This window comes from Zootoca vivipara, chromosome 4, assembly GCF_965207765.1.
Source record: "Zootoca vivipara chromosome 4, rZooViv2.hap1.1, whole genome shotgun sequence".
NCBI classification, from domain to species: Eukaryota; Metazoa; Chordata; class Lepidosauria; order Squamata; family Lacertidae; genus Zootoca; species Zootoca vivipara.
Genome location: NC_142587.1, coordinates 94253013 through 94271780, shown reverse-complemented (window position 1 = coordinate 94271780; position 18768 = coordinate 94253013). Strand labels below are relative to the sequence as shown.

The following is an 18768-nucleotide window of genomic DNA, read 5'->3' as shown; positions in this document are numbered from 1 at the left end:
AAATGGCTTTAGATACCTATTCGGTCCATAATTTACCATATAGCAGGCATCCCCAAACTGCGGCCCTCCAGATGTTTTGGCCTACAAATCCCATGATCCCTAGCTAACAGGATCACTGGTCAGGGATGATCAGGCACAGCATGGTGAAGCCAGCATTTGCTCCATCAATTCCCTTTAATTTAATGCAAATGCACATAAATATCAGAAGACTCCATCAGGGAAAGCCACTTTCAATGCTGGTTATCAGGCTAGTCCTTGAGGAATTCGCCACCTCTTTGTCAAGGACCATCTCCCTACTTTGAGCTCATTGACTTGAGGATGTGAATCTGGTGAGAGCAAACCCATTTCCTTTTTGCGACTGTTGAAGGCTGAGCTAGCCACTTAGTCAATGGGACCAGCGCTTTGTGGTTGGAGTCTGTGGAATCAGTAACCTAACCTTTAAGTGCAAAAAGAACCCCTAACTTGCTTTTGTTTTGTTTTTTCCTTTGTATGTTTAGTTCTCACCCTTGATCAGAACCTTATTAGGGGGTCTCCAAGGGTAAGGAGCATCAGGGAGAGAGAAAGAATCAGTGCCTTTCTCTGACAAAAAGATGGTGAAAAGTGCTTGGAAACTGCAGAACTGGATGCAAACATCACGTGATAAAATTGTTATGTGTGGGTTTTTTGGGGGGGGGCACACAACCCAATGTTCCCCTTAACACACATAAGCTCATACTGCATGTTTGGAAATCGTACAGCTGGAAGGCTTCTAAGATTAATTTATTTTTTAATAAACTTTTGTGCCACTTTTCTTTTTTAAAAATAAATAAATTGTACTGCTTATCTTCTCCATTGCCCTGGAGCTACTGCTATTGGGGCTTCTTAAGTTTTCCATAGGTTTTGATCCCCGTCCCACCCCCTGAAAATAATCTCCCTTGATTATATATAAAATCACATTAAATGTGATTCTGTTAGCTGCCTTAGGAAAGAGGGGTGGTGAGCGGGAGAGAGCCCAAGTCTTTTAATTTGATTCCGTTTCACTTTTAATTTGTATACCGCCTTTCTATGCACAAGGAGGTTTACAAGCTGCAAAAGAAAGAAAATGGCAACAAGGATCACACTCCTATTAACCCCCTGATCTAATACAAAAAGACACAATAACTGAAAAACAAACAACTTATATCAAATAAAGCAATATTCAATAATCCATTAGGACACAATAGTAAACAGCAAAATTAAACATCAGCAAATTATAATTCAACAGTTAACACTTATTAATTATTATTATTATTATTATTAATACCCCGCCCATCCGGCTGGGTTTCCCCAGCCACTCTGGGCGGCTCCCAACAGATTAAAAACAGAATAAAACATCAACCATCACAAACTCTCCAAAAACAGGGCTGCGTCCCTACCTGGGTTTTTTTTTATATAGATTAAAATGTAGTTTTATTTTTAAAAATCTTGGTTTACAAAAGTATGAGCAGTGTCTCTCTCTTTTTCTTTTCAAAATAACATTTTTACAGATCAGTTTCATTTGTTGAGACATTAGGCCCCTACCTGTGTTCAACAGGTCTTACTTCCAGGTAACTACCTATCTCCTAAGACAACCTGCACCTTAAACCTCATCTACGTCATTAGTTTTCTTCTTTGCCTCCTGATTCTCCACGAACGTTGCATTCGCCATGATGCTTCAATGTTATTTCCTTGCGTTTTCTGGATGGCAAGTGCGGGATGTAAATAAACCAGTTGGTTACACAATTCCATCTGCGGCTCTCAAATGGAGCAAGCTAGGAACAGGGGCTACAGCGACTCTGGTTTCCTATCCCCCGCCGTATTTATTAATTTAAAGGTCGCATGGTGCACATCCTGGGAAAGGCCAGGAAGATTTTGAGCACCTATGTGGTTCAATATTTTCTTGAGTCATGTGGCTACTGATAAATTTCAAATACAAAGCTAAGTGTCAAATGGCTCTTTAAACAAGGTTGCAGTCGCCAAAACGAAATGTCTAGTTGCCATTTCAGGGCAAGACGGCTCTCAAGTGTTATTTTTCAAAGGATGATTTTCAAAGTGATTGATTCTCTGGCTACTTCAGGTGACGACAACCTTGAGCTGGGTCAAGAGCTTTTGAGAACTTAAAGAAGAAAAAAGTCATTTGTTCCAGGGACAGTCCACATATATAGTGGCCTATTCCAGCCTCTTTTTCCTAATGGTGGCTGATCCTACTCAGGCTGCACAGAAAAAGCAATTTGTGTTCCAGAAATCCATTCCGATTGTGCAGATAAAATATAGAATCATAGAATCGTAGAGTTGGAAGAGACCACAAGGGCCATCCAGTCCAACCCCCTGCCGAGCAGGAAACACCATCAAAGCATTCTTGACATATGCCTGTCAAGCCTCTGTTTAAAGACCTCCAAAGAAGGAGACTCCACCACACTCCTTGGCAGCAAATTCCACTGCCGAACAGCTCTTACTGTCAGGAAGTTCTTCCTAATGTTTAGGTGGAATCTTCTTTCTTGAAGCTGATAGAATTCCAAAGGATGGTGTGTGTGTGTGTGTGTGTGTGTGTGTGTGTGTGTGTGTGTCCGTCTGTGTGTGAAAACAATCCAGATCTAATGATTTCCCCAAATGGTGAAGACGTCAGGTGCTATCTTGGCCTCCAAGCATCTTCACCTGGTCATAAGTGGTTGAAAACCAGGTGCAAAAATGAAGCCATTCACATAACAAAAACCACCATTGAGGTATCAAAAATTTCAAAAGGGGGGGGGTCCATGGCTTGGTATTTTAAAAACAGCGGGTCTGCAGTACTTAGCTAATTGGGAACCACTGCTGTAAGGGGGATGACGACTCTGGGGTATGCATACCCCTAAACATTTTGTGAATCCTTTCCTTTCCCGGTGATTTTCTTGAGTCAAAATGAGAGTACCCCTAAACTTTTTTTAAAAAAAAAGACCAAAAAAATCACTGTTTCTAAGCCATTTGCAAATATACAAGACAAAAAAAATGTAATTGGTTAAAATATCAGTTGAAATGCCCACTGGAATAGTCTTCAGTAGGTTTCCGGATGTTCGGGGGGGGGCTCTCTGACCTCAACTGGAAGGCAGTTCCATATAATAGGGACCCCTATACTAAACTAACAATCCCTGATGGATCCAAGTGGTACACCTGAGCCATAGTGGACCATAAACATTGACTCTTCAAAGACTTCAGCAATTGGGCAGGGATATAAGGGAGATACCCTGGAGCCAAATTGTTAAGGGCAATGTAATCTAATGCAAGAACCTTGAGCTTTAAAATACGAGCTGCCAGTGCAGACTTCTGAGAACTGGAGTTAAATACTGGTGATAGCTTATTCCCCATAAATTGGCCAGCCACTGGCATTTTGCACAAGCTGGAACCTCCACACCAGGCCCCAGGGTAGCCCCACGCAAAGCACATTGCAGTAATCAAGCCTGCCATTTGATCAGCATAATATCTGGCTTGACTCACTTCGCTGAGTTACCTGCTCTGTACACTATAAGCCCTCTTTTTGCTTTTATGGCGCAGTTGTCTAGCTTAGATTGTGGCATGATCTGCGGAGACCTGATATGATGCTTATTGCTTGGTGGCTGGGGACTTGTAAGCACATGTAATAGCTGTGCAACTTAGATGTTTTCTCCCGCTCTGCCCAGAAACTTTTTAATTCCAGGAGTTGCCAAATGTACCAATTACCACCCCCTAAAACACAAACTGTTATACGTATTTGCAGAGGCTCTTAACTACATTGACTACATTGGAGGTGGGAACAAAGGCGAGGTACCTATTAATATTTCATAGATTTGGGCCCGTCCAATTTGGGACTACTGTACCACACATTTTTTTATTTTTTTAAAATTCTGTAGAACTTCAGAATTCTCTGTACACTGAAACATATCACAGATTCAGGTACCAGGTGGGCAAAGGTGGATGAAACCAGAATAGCAGATTTGGAATGAAAGATGGAACATTTGGGATTGAGAAACAAATGTAAAACCAAGCTGGTTGTGCCTAATATAACCCTAATATACCATGCAAACTCCAAGCATTTCTTTTTTCCTCTCTCCAACCCAATCTAATATTTTACTCAAAGTAGCGTCCATGCACTAATAATGCAAACAACTCACTTTTTGCGAAATAAAAAGTTCAAGGACATACTTTAGAACAAGTGGCCTTTTTTACAGCCTCCAAATTCACAAGGTACTCCTTGCAGCTGTCTCAGCCAGAAGCTGCAAAAACAACACACACACACACACCCCTTTTTTCAAAAAAAGCTCCTGCAGTTTCTGAAGTCAAAAGACACTCTCTCCTGACCTGTTAGGACCCAATCGAACTGGGGGGGGGGGGTATTTCTGAAAAGCATAAATATCGCCCGATTTTCTACAATGGGTCACAAAAATAAACAGCACATGGCCAACCACAAATGTGGTTGACACATTTTCCTGGAACAAAACCTAAGCAAGTTGTGAAAAGATCCGAGGTTTCTTTTACTCTTCAAATACTGATATACAGTATCATTTTAATGTTTCATTCAGAAACAGAGACTCCAAAATTCAGTAGGGAAAAAACAACAACAGCACATAATGAGAAAGGAACACATCGTACCAGCACCTCTGCTGGCAAAACCCTTAGCAAAATTCAAAACAGAATGCATGAGATTTAACCGAATGGTCCAGTTTATTATATCACACACACAAGCAACCCCAATACTGTAATCTTGCAGAGAAGACTGCCGGAAGAGAGGGGGGCTGAACATTAAGTCAGTGAAATCTATAATGCGGGACAAATGTTTTTGCCACCCTGACTGCAAAATCTCCAACAGAAAGCCATCAAATGCACGCCGTGTGGAATTTACTCCAACCCACACATTCTTTCTGCAGCTCTAAAAGTGCAATTTGAGATCAGGCAAAGCCCAACGACCCCCCTAACCATTCAGCCATGGGGAGATGGAGGGGGGGGTCCGAAATCAGCAAGAGTTGCAGAGTTGAGCTGCAATGCAAAGCAAGCCCGCCCACGCGACCCTCCTCCGCTGGAAACACACACACACATACACACACACACACACAAAAAAAAAAACACACCAAAAAATCCATTTGCAAAACTTCAAACAGCAAGATGCAACAAAAGAAGCAGATTGTTCCCAAATGTAATGCACACATCTTGCTACAATGAGTTTCAAAGCATTTCAAATACAAAATAACTAGCAAATATATATATATATATATATACATACACATACATTAAAGCAGTAACACAGTTAAGTAGGTAGATAGAATGAACTCACCAATAGAAGGGAGAGAGAGATTCCCAGAGCCACTTTTAACTAAGAATGAATTGGGGACAAACTCTTCTTCAGAGTCAGAGTCCTGAGTTGGCTGGGCCACCCCATTGCCTAGCAACCTCCTCTGGCTCTCATTGGCTGGCGGGGAGGGGGGAGGGGAGGGGGTTTGCTCAATAGGGGTTGATGAAGCAGATGAACAATGCAAAGGAGGACCTGTGAACCACAAACACAAACACAGACAGAAAATAAATAACTGAAAATTGCAACCCAAAAAAAGGAAAACAAAAGGAGGAGGAAAACAGCAGGACAACAAGGGGGACAACGATACATCAAACACACACACACAAAAACATGCACAGAGACACAGATAACTTCTTAGCAAAGCCTATGCAAGGAATCACCATTTGCAAATACAGTATACTGAGCACAATTTGGGCTGCCCCCTTGCGAAGGCGAAGGCAGAGATCCCATTAAATCCACTTGGGCAGCCGAGCTCTGAATAAATGCACACAGATGCATAAAGCATTCAGGTGCAGTCTTGATTAAGCAGGTATTAAATAACAAGGGAAACCATGCCGTTTTCAGACATTGGTTAGAAAGCTCTCGAGTTTCATGTTGTATATGACTTCAGGGAAGGGGGGGTGGGGGGAGAAGGTTCTTGTCATTTTAAGCAGCCAGCTGAAGAGGGAATCCAAGAGCACTGAGGCTGGATTTAATCATACTTCGCTGCGATTTCTAAGCCCAGTGATCATTCCCTCCGAGGAGAGGCGGAAAGTTGCACCAGCAGGCGATCGCATGATGAAACCGAGCCGTAACAGATAAGGAACCAAAGTCAATCAAACATCCAGAGAGCGGGTGCTTTGGAGTGCAGAACGTTAGGGGCGGAGAGATGCTTCGTAGGGTATCATTTGAGGAGGGGTCCTTCTCCTTGCAAGAAGGGAAGGAAGGAAGGAAGGAAGGGCCTTGCCCCAGCGACACAGCTGGAAAGGGCTTCAACTCAACAGGTAGGACATCTGCTTTCCATGGGGGGGGGGCGAGGTTCCAGGTTCAACCCCCCCCCCAAACATCCAGATATATAGGACTGGGAATCCTGGCAGCCTGAGATCTTCCAGAGCTGCTGCCAGTCAGTGCCAAGGATGCTTAGCCAAATGGACCAATTGTCTGGCTCAGTATAAGGCAGCTCCCAATGTTTCTGCGATACATGGCAGAGGATTGGAAAGAAAGGGAGCTCAACAAATCTTTGTTATTTCCATAGCATATAGGTGTGGCCAACACATAACTCTGTCTGCCATGGCTTCATTTACACACACAGCCGCCACGCTGGACCAAGAAAATATAAAATTTGCCACCCAATCGGGTGCCTCTGGCAGAGAAATAGATTTCCTGACCGTATTTTTTTTGCAGGAGGGGCTCAAGCACAAAATGGGATAATAGGTTTTATCGCAGTTAAGGTAGATTAAAGCACTCTCGTCTCCCTGGTGCAATAAATCCATTTATTTATTTATTTTGGGGGAAATGTATTTAGGAATCTGGTGGGGAAAATGTACTGAAAAGGGTAGGGTGGTGTAATAATTAACAGGCAGGTGCATAAACACCCACGTTCAAGTCATTGTCATATGACCTCTCCACAAACAAATCGCAACAAATCCTCAATAGAGATGGGCACAGAACCCATCCTGCTTAACTCTCTGAGGTTCAAAGCATCCAACAAAGTAAAACCAAACACACACACAAAAAATCACAGTAACTCATTTCTTAAAACAATTGGACCATCACCCCTTTCAGGCTAAAATGCAGCATTAAAAAATGAGGCCCCCAGAACCAGGGCTAACCATTTATAAAAGTAATCAGCAGGAGAATCAAAGGTTTTTTTTTTTTTTTTTAAAGGAAAGTCTTTAAACAGCAGCCGAACATAGATGAAGAGGGAGAGGGCCAGGTTAGTTATAACCTTTTTATTTTTTAAAGTTTAGGAGAAGGTGAGATTACCAGATTTAGAAACTGGATTTTCCTATTCTATTCTAATCTGAAAATGTTGCCTCCATTTCCCAGTTTTTTAAACTTTATAATTATTATCATAATTTAACATCATAGAAAGCTAGATGCTCCTATTTTATTTTGGTTTGTGTATATATAGCATGTTATGTACTAGTAATGGTTTGTTTGTTTGTATGTTATGAAAAAGTTTGATGCCAATGTAAAAGTTTGATTTTTAATAAATAAATGGGAAACAACTTAATCTTCTGGAGCAGGGAGTAATTCTTCCTTCTGGCCATTGTTATTATTACTTCTTTTTTAAAAAAGTGTGTCCTTTTTGAGAGGTATCCCTCCATTCATATCTCGCTGCTGCCTGAAAGGCAGGATTTGTGCAGCAAATTACATCTGAGGGTCTTGTAGACTCTACAGGAATCATAGAATCATAAGAGGTGAAGAGCTGGAAGGGACCTCAAGGGTCATCTAGTCCAACCCCCTGCAATGCAGGAATTCTACACCATGTGTGTACACATGTTTATTTGTGTGCCTGCGTGGGTGCTCTCTTATGATCTGTGGCCACCCTGGTATCTCAACGGAGCATGGCAATTTGGCTGCAAAACCTGCCCAAAACACCATGCACATGTTTTAATCTGATTGTCACAGGCACCTAACAGGGGAGTGCCCATAATCGCACACTTCGCTGCACACCCCATAGCGATTTTCAACTGTTTCCAACCTTTAAACATGCAAAGACTGGGTGCATATCTGCACGAAATCCTTCCTTCCAGTTCTAGGCTGCAGTTTGGCGTAGTTTAAAGATCAAAAGGTTCCCATTGTGCAATTGATAGCTGCCCCCTAAATATAACTTTAGCATGGGAGATAATCTGGAGTGAGTCTGCCACAAGAGGGGGAAGGATTAAGCCTCCCCACCCTGTTTGCTGCAGTCCTGATAAAAACTGCCTCCCCACAGTACAGGTAGACCATAGCTCTTGTGGCTAGTAGCTACCTGGTGGATAAAAAAAGCTCAAGACACTCATAAAATCAAAGAGTTGGAAAAGACCACGAGGGCCATCCAGTCCAACCCCCTGCCAAGCAGGAAACACCATCAAAGCATTCTTGACATATGGCTGTCAAGCCTCTGCTTAAAGACCTCCAAAGAAGGAGACTCCACCACACTCCTTGGGAGCAAATTCCACTGTCGAACAGCTCTTGCTGTCAGGAAGTTCTTCCTAATGTTTAGGTGGAATCTTCTTTCTTGTAGTTTGAATCCACTGCTCCGTGTCCGCTTCTCTGGAGCAGCAGAAAACAACCATTCTCCCTCCTCTATATGACATCCTTTTATATATTTGAACATGGCTATCATATCACCCCTTAATCTTCTCTTCTCCAGGCTAAACATACCCAGCTTCTCTGGAGCAGCAGAAAAAAACCTTTCTCCCCCCTCTATATGACATCCTTTTATATATTTGAACATGACTATCATATCACCCCTTAACCTTCTCTTCTCCAGGCTAAACATACCCAGCTCCCTAAGCCATTCCTCATAAGGCATCGTTTCCAAGCCTTTGACCATTTTCGTTGCCCTCTTCTGGACACGTTCCAGCTTGTCAGTATCCTTCTTGAACTGTGGTGCCCAGAACTGGACACAGTACTCCAGGTGAGGTCTGACCAGAGCGGAATACAGTGGTACTATTACTTCCCTGGATCTAGATGCTATACTCCTATTGATGCAGCCCAGAATTGCATTGGCTTTTTTAGCTGCTGCATCACACTGTTGACTCATGTCAAGTTTGTGGTCTACCAGGACTCCTAGATCCTTTTCACATGTACTGCTCTCAAGCCAGGTGTCACCCATCCTGTATTTGTCCCTTTCATTTTTCTTGCCCAAGTGTAGTACTTTACATTTCTCCTTGTTAAAATTCATCTTGTTTGCTTTGGCCCAGTTGTCTAATCTGCCCTCATGATGCACAGAGTTTCTTTAAAGCCCCAAAGACCATCTCTAGGGGCCCATAAATCATGCCATATGCCCACCAACACTCAACAGACGGTAGCACACTTCTAAAAGATAAAGAAGCTATTGCACTGCGCTGTGCTGATGGAAGACAATCTTACTCGGCTATGAGTGATTCAGGGCCAGCCCCTGCATGAGGCAAGGGGAGACAATGGCCTCAGGCGGCAGAATCCACAGGGGCAGCATATCCAGTTGTAGACCTTTATCCCACTCCCCACCACCCCGTTCCTGATGTAAATCTTCATTCACTCCTGCCTCCCTGGCAGGGAGGGGGGCACCCATCTCAGGTGCCAAAATGTATTGCCCTGGCCACATCCTCCATGAATTTCTCGAATCCCCCTTCGAAGCCATCCAGGTTGCATTAGTGCATTTAATCTGATGCGATTTTCTTCGCAAGCTACTCTGTGATATTTCCCAATGAAAAGGGACATATAAATAGTGGGGAGGGGGCCACCACTACCAACAGACGCTCCAGGAGTCCCTTTCCCCCAAGGACAGTCCTGGATTAACAGAAGCCATCCCATTTTCTGATTTGATCCCAGAATGTCCCGCTTCCCCTTAGGGCAGTGGTGGCCAAACTTGGCCCTCCAGCTGTTTTTGGATGACAGCTCCCATCATCCCTAGCTAACAGGACCAGTGGTCAGGGATGATGGGAATTGTAGTCCCAAAAAACCTGGAGGGCCAAGTTTGGCCACCACTGCCTTAAAGGTAACGGAAAAGGGACCCCTGACCGTTAGGTCCAGTCGCGGACGACTCTGGGGTTGCGGCGCTCATCTCACTTTACTGGCCGAGGGAGCTGGCGTACAGCTTCCGGGTCATGTGGCCAGCATGACAAAGCCGTTTCTGGTGAACCAGAGCAGCGCACGGAAACGCCGTTTGCCTTCCCGCCGGAGCAGTACCTATTTATCTACTTGCACTTTGACATGCTTTTGAACTGCAGGGACCGAGCAATGGGAGCTCACCCCATCGTGGAGATTCGAACTGCTGACCTTCCCATCGGTAAGCCCTAGGCTTCCATAGGTCATCTCCTATTTTCATAGAAGTGTATGGAGTTATGTGACCCCCAGACAAGGGGATAAGTAACTACACAACCTTATTACAGAGAAATTTCAGGAACAGACTGGAAAGAGAAGTTGCTGAATTGGAACTCATTACCAAGCTTAAAACCATGGAGCCACCTGGGATGAATAAAGACATCAGATTCGTATCTCATTATGCATGATCAAGCTTTCTTTGGCGCCTCAGCCCTTGCTTCCCCCCCCCCCCCGGACCAATTGCAGTCATCAGCAGTCGTTAACAGCCATCTACAGGTTTACCACTCCCATCAGCCCATCACCCACCCCCACCCACCCCCACCACCCTCTGTATATATGTAAGGGTCTGTCACTTCTGTTTCAAGTGTATCTGAAGAAGTGTGCATGCACACGAAAGCTCATACCAAAATAAAAACTTAGTTGGTCTTTAAGGTGCTACTGAAGGAATTTTTTTCTATTTTGCTTCGACTCGGACCAACACGGCTACCTACCTGTAACTATACAACCTTTAGAATACATCTGAATGCTGCACTGTGTAGGGGAGTTTTTTTTTTTAAAGTTAATGTTTTATTATGTTTTTCTATATGTTGTAAGCCAGCCAGAGTGGCTGGGGCAACCCAGTCAGATGGATGGGGTATCTTTATTGTTGTTGTTGTTGAATAGGATGTCCCTATTTTCATTAGAGAAATATTGGAGGGTATGCACCTACAACCACCGCAAGAGATACCAGAGATCACCGGACCAGCATCCTGTTCCCACACCAACAAACCAGAGATGCCTAAAGGAAGCAGAACCATGTGTGTAACAGGGAGCCAGGATCTGAGCACAGCACCACTCCAAGAAGGCCTTCCCAAAATTCCCGGGAATATCACTAAAACTGCCCTTTTATTATTATTATTACTGTATTATTATTATTATTATATATATATTTACAAACGCCCTGGGAACAGGAGGCAGAAAGTAGCGTAATCCCAGGGAGCAACCGCGCACTTTCCGTTAACTGCAAAGAAAACAAATCGCCCCGAGAAATTTGTGCCAGACTCTGCAAAAACAACAAAAATAAAACTTTATAATACTTTCTAACATGTTGTATAAAAGTTACGGGCTGGCGTAACCAAAACCATACGGCGACTGCACAGTATCTCTTTCTAAGAGGCATGCGGAGAGGGTTGCTGGGGGGGGGGGAGGAATCCGGCAAAGGGTTTCATCTGTTCAGCATTGCCTCCCCCGCACCCACCCAGAAAAAAAGATTTGCTAAGGTTCAGAGAACTAAAAGCTCATTTCTCCTCCTTCGCTTCCTCCCTTTCTCGCATTTGGTCGCTGGACCATGTCACGATGGCAGGGGGGGTGGGGGCGACGTGAAATCCCCTCCCTGGTTTATGTCGAGCTTGCCTTGTACATTGTTGAAATTGCACATTGCTTCCCCCCACCCCCTTCTCCCTCTCTTTGTCAGTGGGGTTTTGATCACAGCTTGCGCTGCGGCCCCATCCGTGAGGCCCCAAAGTTTTGGAGCAAGCAGATGAATGAAGCCCCAAGCCCTCCCATGTTAAAAGGTGCTTCGTGTAATTCAGACTCCCGTCCCACGAAGACCAAAGTGCAACTCTTAACTCCATCTGTACAAGAGAGAGAGAGAGAGATTTGGTCTCGCCCTATGGCCATATATAACACATCCAAGCAATGCTGACAAAGTCAATCACCACCAATGTCGTTCTGCTGCTTTGTTTACCACTGGCGACAATGTAACCTTGCCCATGGTCTGTCTTCCCACTTACAAACGTACTTTTCTGCACTGGTCAGAATGCAGGGTTCCTGGTTTTCCCATTGCCTGAACAAGGTTTTCTAGAGCCCCGGAAACTCACAGTGGCCCCACCCAACTCCCCACCCAAAATTTTCTTTACATCCCAGATAAAAAGGAGTATTGCAGTTAACTACTGGGCTGGTTCTTAAAAAGCAGAGACATCACCTTGCCGACAAAGGTATGGCTTTCCCAGTAGTGCTGTATGGAAGTGAGAGCTGGACCATAAAGAAGGCTGATCGCCGAAGGATTGATGCTTTTGAATTATGGTGCTGGAGGAGACGCTTGAGAGTCCCATGGACTGCAAGAAGATCAAACTGATCCATTCTGAAGGAAATCAGCCCTGAGTGCTCACTGGAAGGACAGATCCTGAAGCTGAGGCTCCAATACTTTGGCCACCTCATGAGAAGAGAAGACTCCTGGAAAATACCCTGATGTTGGGAAAGATTGAGGGCACTAGGAGAAGGGGACGACAGAGGACGAGATGGTTGGGCAGTGTTCTCGAAGCTACGAACATGAGTCTGACCAAACTGTGGGAGGCAGTGGAAGACAGGAGTGCCTGGCGTGCTCTGGTCCATGGGGTCACGAAGAGTCAGACACGACTAAACGACTAAACAACACTGGGCTGGGTCAGGTCAGCCTATGGAATTAAGCCTCAGGTGCATGTCATGTTGGGACCCAGGTGGCGCTGTGGGTTAAACCACTGAGCCTAAGGCTTGCTGATCAGAAGGTCGGCGGTTCGAATCCCTGTGACGGGGTGAGCTCCCGTTGCTTGGTCCCAGCTCCTGCCAACCTAGCAGTTCGAAAGCACGTCAAAATGCAAGTAGATAAATAGGAACCGCTACAGCGGGAAGGTAAACGGCGTTTCCATGTGCTGCTCTGGTTTGCCAGAAGCGGCTTTGTCATGCTGGCCACATGACCTGGAAGCTGTACGCCGGCTCCCTCGGCCAATAATGCGAGATGAGCGTGCAACCCCAGAGTCGGTCACGACTGGACCTAATGGTCAGGGGTCCCTTTACCTTTACCTGCATGTCATGTAACCCCATTTCCCCCTAGATTAGCCACACGTGCTATATATATTTTTCTTTAATGTCTTCATCAGCATCCAGTGTTGGTGCATCCACACCGTGATCAACTCCCGCCCGGAAACCAATGTCCCCACTGTGGAAGGATGTGTGGATCCAGAATTGGCCTCCACAGTCACTTACGGACTTACTGTTAAGACCGTGTTTATGGAAGACGATCTTACTTGGTTACGAGGGATCGCCAAAGAAGAAGACACACACACACACACACACACACACAGAGAGAGTTGTCAGGAACGAGCCACAGAGAGTAAGTGAAGCAAAGAAATGGCTTGTCTGCTCAGGGATGCCAGGCCTAATGAGCACAGCAACTCTTCTTTGGTAGGTCTTGACCCTATGAGGCAGTTGTGGAGGCTGAAGGTCCCTGAATTCCCACAGCAGTCTAAGTCTCCTCCTCCCCCAGGTCCTTCCCAAGCAATCTGAGACTGCGCCCGTGTCTCTCTCTGCTCCTCACGCTTCATGCCTCTCCTGGTCCTGTGGGGACCAGGGAGCAGGAAGCTTGCCGCAGCAGGAGGGGGAGACACCTTGGCTTCTTCACTAGTCTGATTCATCTCTACCTCTTGGCCTCCTCCTCCCACCCTGCTACCTCTGCTTCTGGACTTCTCTCTGCCACGGACTCTCCCTTCTCACTAAACCCTGTTACCCCTTCAGCTTCCGACACCACCTCCTCATCCCAATCTTCTTCCTCTTCTCCCTCTGACCACTCATCGTTGTCCCACCACCAATCCCCGGGCTCTGAGCCTTCTTCCCTTGGGGGTTCCCCTGCTGGTTCCTCCCACCACTCCTCTGGTGTCCAGACAGTCCATGACATCATGGGTGGGGAACTGCCCACCCATGGGCCAACTTTGGCCTGCTAGGCTGTTTTAGGCAAACAGCACCAGAGTTCAGAAGCCTATGGAGACCTGGCAGGAAGGACAATGAATGGCAACACTAGTTGGGTAAGGCTGGAAAAGAGGTCCATATGAGCTCCTGGGATCCTCAGATAATGCCCAGCCTGACTGACTGCTGCTGCCAACTTGGGCTAATGGTTCCATTGGTCTCGCGCAATGAAAATTAGGAGTGGATAGACAATTTCTTGCCGGCTTTCATCTTCAAAGGCCATTTGTCAGACTCAACATTATATTGAATCTGCAAGCAGCAGTCAATGAAGCAGAGCAAGGGGAAGGAGAAATGGCTACCAGGGACAAAGCACAGCAACATTTTTCACAGCAGGGACAATGATGTCATCTCCGGGAAAGGTATATGCCAATCTTCTGCACGGGGCAATAAATGAGCTTTTTCCCCTCCACCAAACAAGCAAAGCAGAGGAAAAGGGAGGTTTCATTAATGTGCATGGCTAAGGGCTAAACTCCTCGTTTTAAGATGCTCAGGTCCTTTTATTGTGAGCAGCCAAAATTTCACTAAGCACGAGCAAGCTTTAGGGTCCAACAGAAGTCTTCATTTGGGAGAGGAACTGTAGTACAGTGGTGGGGAATTTGCTTTGCGTGCAGAAACCCTCGGGTTCAATCCCTAGCAATTCCAGGCAGGGCAGGGAATGTCCCCTGCCTGAAACCCTGGGAAGCTGATGCCAATCAGTGTAGACAATACTAAGTTAGATGGACAATGGGTCTGATTCAGAATAAGGCAGCTTTCCCCATGCTTCCCATCAGGCTGGATTTTAAGCAGAGTTGTGGGCAGCAAAAAACTGGCTTAGTATTGAAGCTATAATGTCCACACTGGTCATTTTTTACTGAATAGAAAAAGGTTTATCAAACCTGGGTCACCCATTGTTTTTGGACTGCAATTCCCATAATCTCTGACCACTGGTTCTGCTAGTTAAGGATAATGGGAGTTGTAGCCCAACAAGAGCTGGAGAGCTAAGTTTGGGAAACCTTGGTATAGAAGGGGCATAGCCATGAACCCACGCCCCAGAATTTACAACTACTCCCTCCCCATCCCATGCAGTTTTGGGCCTCAGTTCATCCAATTCTGGTATTCCCCTCCTTCTCTTCTTTCATTCCTTCCACCCTCTCCCCTCTTTCTCTCCCTCTCTTGTCTCCCTCCCACTTTCAAGGACGCAACCCCCCCCCAAAAGCAGAACAAATATCCCGCTGACAACTGCATGGCAACCCTTTGACACCTTGTCCCAAGAAGCCTTTAGAGGATGTGTGAAAATATCTGAGGCTGAAAGGCATGAGAGAGAGAGAAACACACACCTGGAAATGGTAAATGAAAGCAGTTGCTGAGATGCACTTTGCTGAAAGGGACTCAGCTTAGGAGTAAACAAGATGCATTCTTTCCGTGTAGAAATGCGTAAAGTTGCAAGCAGTGCAGAGAGAAATCATTTGCTTCTCAAAATACTACGCACAATGTTTAGCATCTTCGTCAAGGACGGAGAACCTTTTTCTCTAGCCTGAGAGCCACATTCCAGCTGGGATAGCTCCATCAGTAGTGCATATGAAATGGGCTTATAGACTCCCAACTCCCATTGGTCCCAGGCAGCATGGCCAAACATCAGGGATGATTTAGAGTGCAACAGCACCTGATGCGCTGTTTATAGCTCAGGCCACTGTGCTAGCATACAAAGTTTTGCCAACAGGTTACAGAGGCAGAAAGAGGCAGGCATCGGAAAATCTGACCATGTACCATTGTTGCTGAACTTCCTGTTCTGATATTTTATTGTATTTTTAAATAATATTTTGTATTGCCCACCTGGTTGTTGTTGTTGTTGTTTAAATAAGGAGAAGGGATATAGATTTGTACGGACAAATGTTTGCTCATCACAATTCACAGTTCACTTTTGGCATCCGTTGCCGCATGACGAGGTGGTTGTCGTCGCACAGGCAGCTTTAAAACCATGGCTGGCGATGGAAATGGCTTCCAGGTCCCATGTGTGGGCATGTGAGGCTGGTCTCTCTCCGAGGCTTGCCATGTGCATCTGACTGGCCACTGTGAGAATGGAATGCTGGACCAGAACTGATGCACACCTTAAATGGGGATTGCTGGAGGAGCATATGCTTTGCACATGACGAACTGCGCATGGGATTATACAGCAGACCCATGTAGGAAATGAGTCCTGTACATGGAAGAGTCTTAAACATGTCTCGGTGTTGCATGGTCCTCGCTCGCCTTTCCGACACAGCAAATCTGAGTGTTACCCAGCTCACTTATATGGATCTATGTCTGAAAGAGAGTGCAAAAGCTATGGGGGAAAGTAGGCGCATAGGGCATGGGTGGCGCTGTGGTCTAAACCAATGAGCCTCTTGGGCTTGGTGATCAGAATATTGGTGTTTTGAATCCCTGCAAAGGGGTGAGCTCCTGTTGCTCTGTCCCAGCTCCTGCCAACCTAGCAGTTCGAAAGCATGCCAGTGTAAGTAGATAAATAGGTACTGCTGTGGTGGGAAGGTAAATGGTGTTTCTGTGACCTCTGGTTTCCATCACGGTGTCCCATTGCACCAGAAGCAGTTTAGTCATGCTAGCCACATGACCCGGAAAGCTGTCTGTGGACAAACACCGGCTCCCTTGTTCTGAAAGCAAGATGAGCGCTACAATCCCATAGTCGCCTTTGACACAGGACTTAACTGTCCAGGGGGTCCTTTAACTTTTACTTTTACAAGTAGGTGCATAGTTTGACCAAAGAAATAAAGTTAGTTAAAGCCGTTTCTCCCACACTATTTCAAACTGAATGAAACCCCCAAAGTGTGAAGCAGAGGAGCAAGGTGAGATTCTAAAATACGCACAAAGGTAAGATGAGCAGTGTTTTTGTGTTTTAAAAAAGGTATTCTAGCAAAAAAATCACACCTGGGAACCCGAGAGCCCCTTAGGTGTTGAAATGTGTAGAATGGATTGCAGAAATGCAAGGTGGGGGGTGGTGGAGAGCTGCCTAAGTTTGAGGGGCAGCAGCTGGCCTCCCTTACAATTTAAACACACGCAGAGGCAGAAACACACACACACACACACTTTGCCAAAGTTTCAGAGCTGTGGAGCTCCATGCTGTGTTCGGGGAGAGGGTAAGAAAAGCAATTTGTATCCCTCTAGAGTTGATATTTAGAAAAAGAGGGAAGTGTATGATTTGAAAAGCATTATCTGTGATCCTGGGTTTTTTTTCCTCCCCATGTCCCCCAGAAGGGAGAGTCTAGGGCAGGGGTGATGTGGGGGCTCAATCCAGGCTCTGGGCAAATTTTTCATGTCCTCCGAGACCCCACTGGTTTTGGTTTTGGCAGCAGCGGCAGAAAGAAAACAAATTTAGAGTCGGCAGGATGCTAGAGTGGACGGATCCCATAAGCTGATGAGATGCAGCCCCAAACATCTGGGACCAGAGTTACTAGGAAAAGCTAACATAGTAAATTAACTACAGTGGTGAGTTTCAAACTAGCTGCCACACTATACCAGAAGCAAGCAATTTCACATCTATGCTTCCCAGAATCAGTGTTCAAAGCAGGCTTCGGACTAGGACTAGTCTTTTTCTCTGCAGGTAGGAAAACAAACAAACGACACCTCCTTTGCACAGGTTGTTGTGAGTACTTGCAATGGACTCTCACTTGTGCATAGCTTGTGAAGAAACATGCCAAATTGTCCCAAGAGCTCCAACCAGGCCAAGGGAGCAGGGGGAGGCAGATACACAAAGCAGATGAACTGATTTGCATTGCAGGGGGCTGGACTAGACTAGTGTTCGAAATTCGCCAGGCGCATTTTGCACCTGGGTATTGGCCACTTGCGACCACGTGAAGATGCCCGGGCACCAGGAAGGCGCCTGAAGTCTCCACCATCTAGACATGCATGTTTGGGAAAACCTTGGATCTTGCCTGTTTTCACACACTAGCAACACACCCTGTAGAATTCTGTTATACCGTGGTACCTTGGTTTTTGAACATAAACCTGGAAGTAAATGCTTTGGTTTTCAAACACCCAGCCTCGGAAGTCGAACATGCCACACAGCTTCCATATTGAGTTTTCCATATTCATAGAATCATAGTTTCATAGAATAATTTAATTGGAAGAGACCACAAGGGCCATCCAGTCCAACCCCCTGCCAAGCAGGAAACACCATCAAAGCATTCTTGACATATGCCTGTCAAGCCTCTGCTTAAAGACCTCCAAAGAAGGAGACTCCACCACACTCCTTGGCAGCAAATTCCACTGCCGAACAGCTCTTACTGTCAGGAAGTTCTTCCTAATGTTTAGGTGGAATCTTCTTTCTTGTAATTTGAATCCATTGCTCCGTGTCCGCCTCTCTGGAGCAGCAGAAAAAAACCTTTCTTCCCCCTCTATATGACATCCTTTTATATATTTGAACATGGCTATCATATCACCCCTTAACCTTCTCTTCTCCAGGCTAAACATACCCAGCTCCCTAAGCCGTTCCTCATAAGGCATCGTTTCCAGGCCTTTGACCATTTTCGTTGCCCTCTTCTGGACACGTTCCAGCTTGTCAGTATCCTTCTTGAACTGTGGTGCCCAGAACTGGACACAGTACTCCAGGTGAGGTCTGACCAGAGCGGAATACAGTGGTACTATTACTTCCCTTGATCTAGATGCTATACTCCTATTGATGCAGCCCAGAATTGCATTGGCTTTTTTAGCTGCTGCATCACACTGTTGACTCATGTCAAGTTTGT

At 45.5% G+C, this 18768-nt stretch overlaps 1 protein-coding gene across 5 annotated transcripts in view; it reads right to left on the bottom strand.

Annotated features, from left to right (window-relative positions):
* TENM4 (teneurin transmembrane protein 4) overlaps nucleotides 1-18768 on the bottom strand; it is a 632564-nt gene that overhangs the window by 277299 nt on the left and 336497 nt on the right. For 2 of the 5 annotated variants that reach the window (XM_088668426.1, XM_088668427.1), the window contains exon 7: nucleotides 5279-5488. The exons of the other annotated variants lie outside the window; for them this stretch is intronic. In XM_088668426.1, coding sequence (XP_088524552.1) covers nucleotides 5279-5488 — 210 coding nt within the window. The remainder of the gene's footprint in view (nucleotides 1-5278; nucleotides 5489-18768) is intronic. 5 annotated transcript variants of the gene reach the window in all.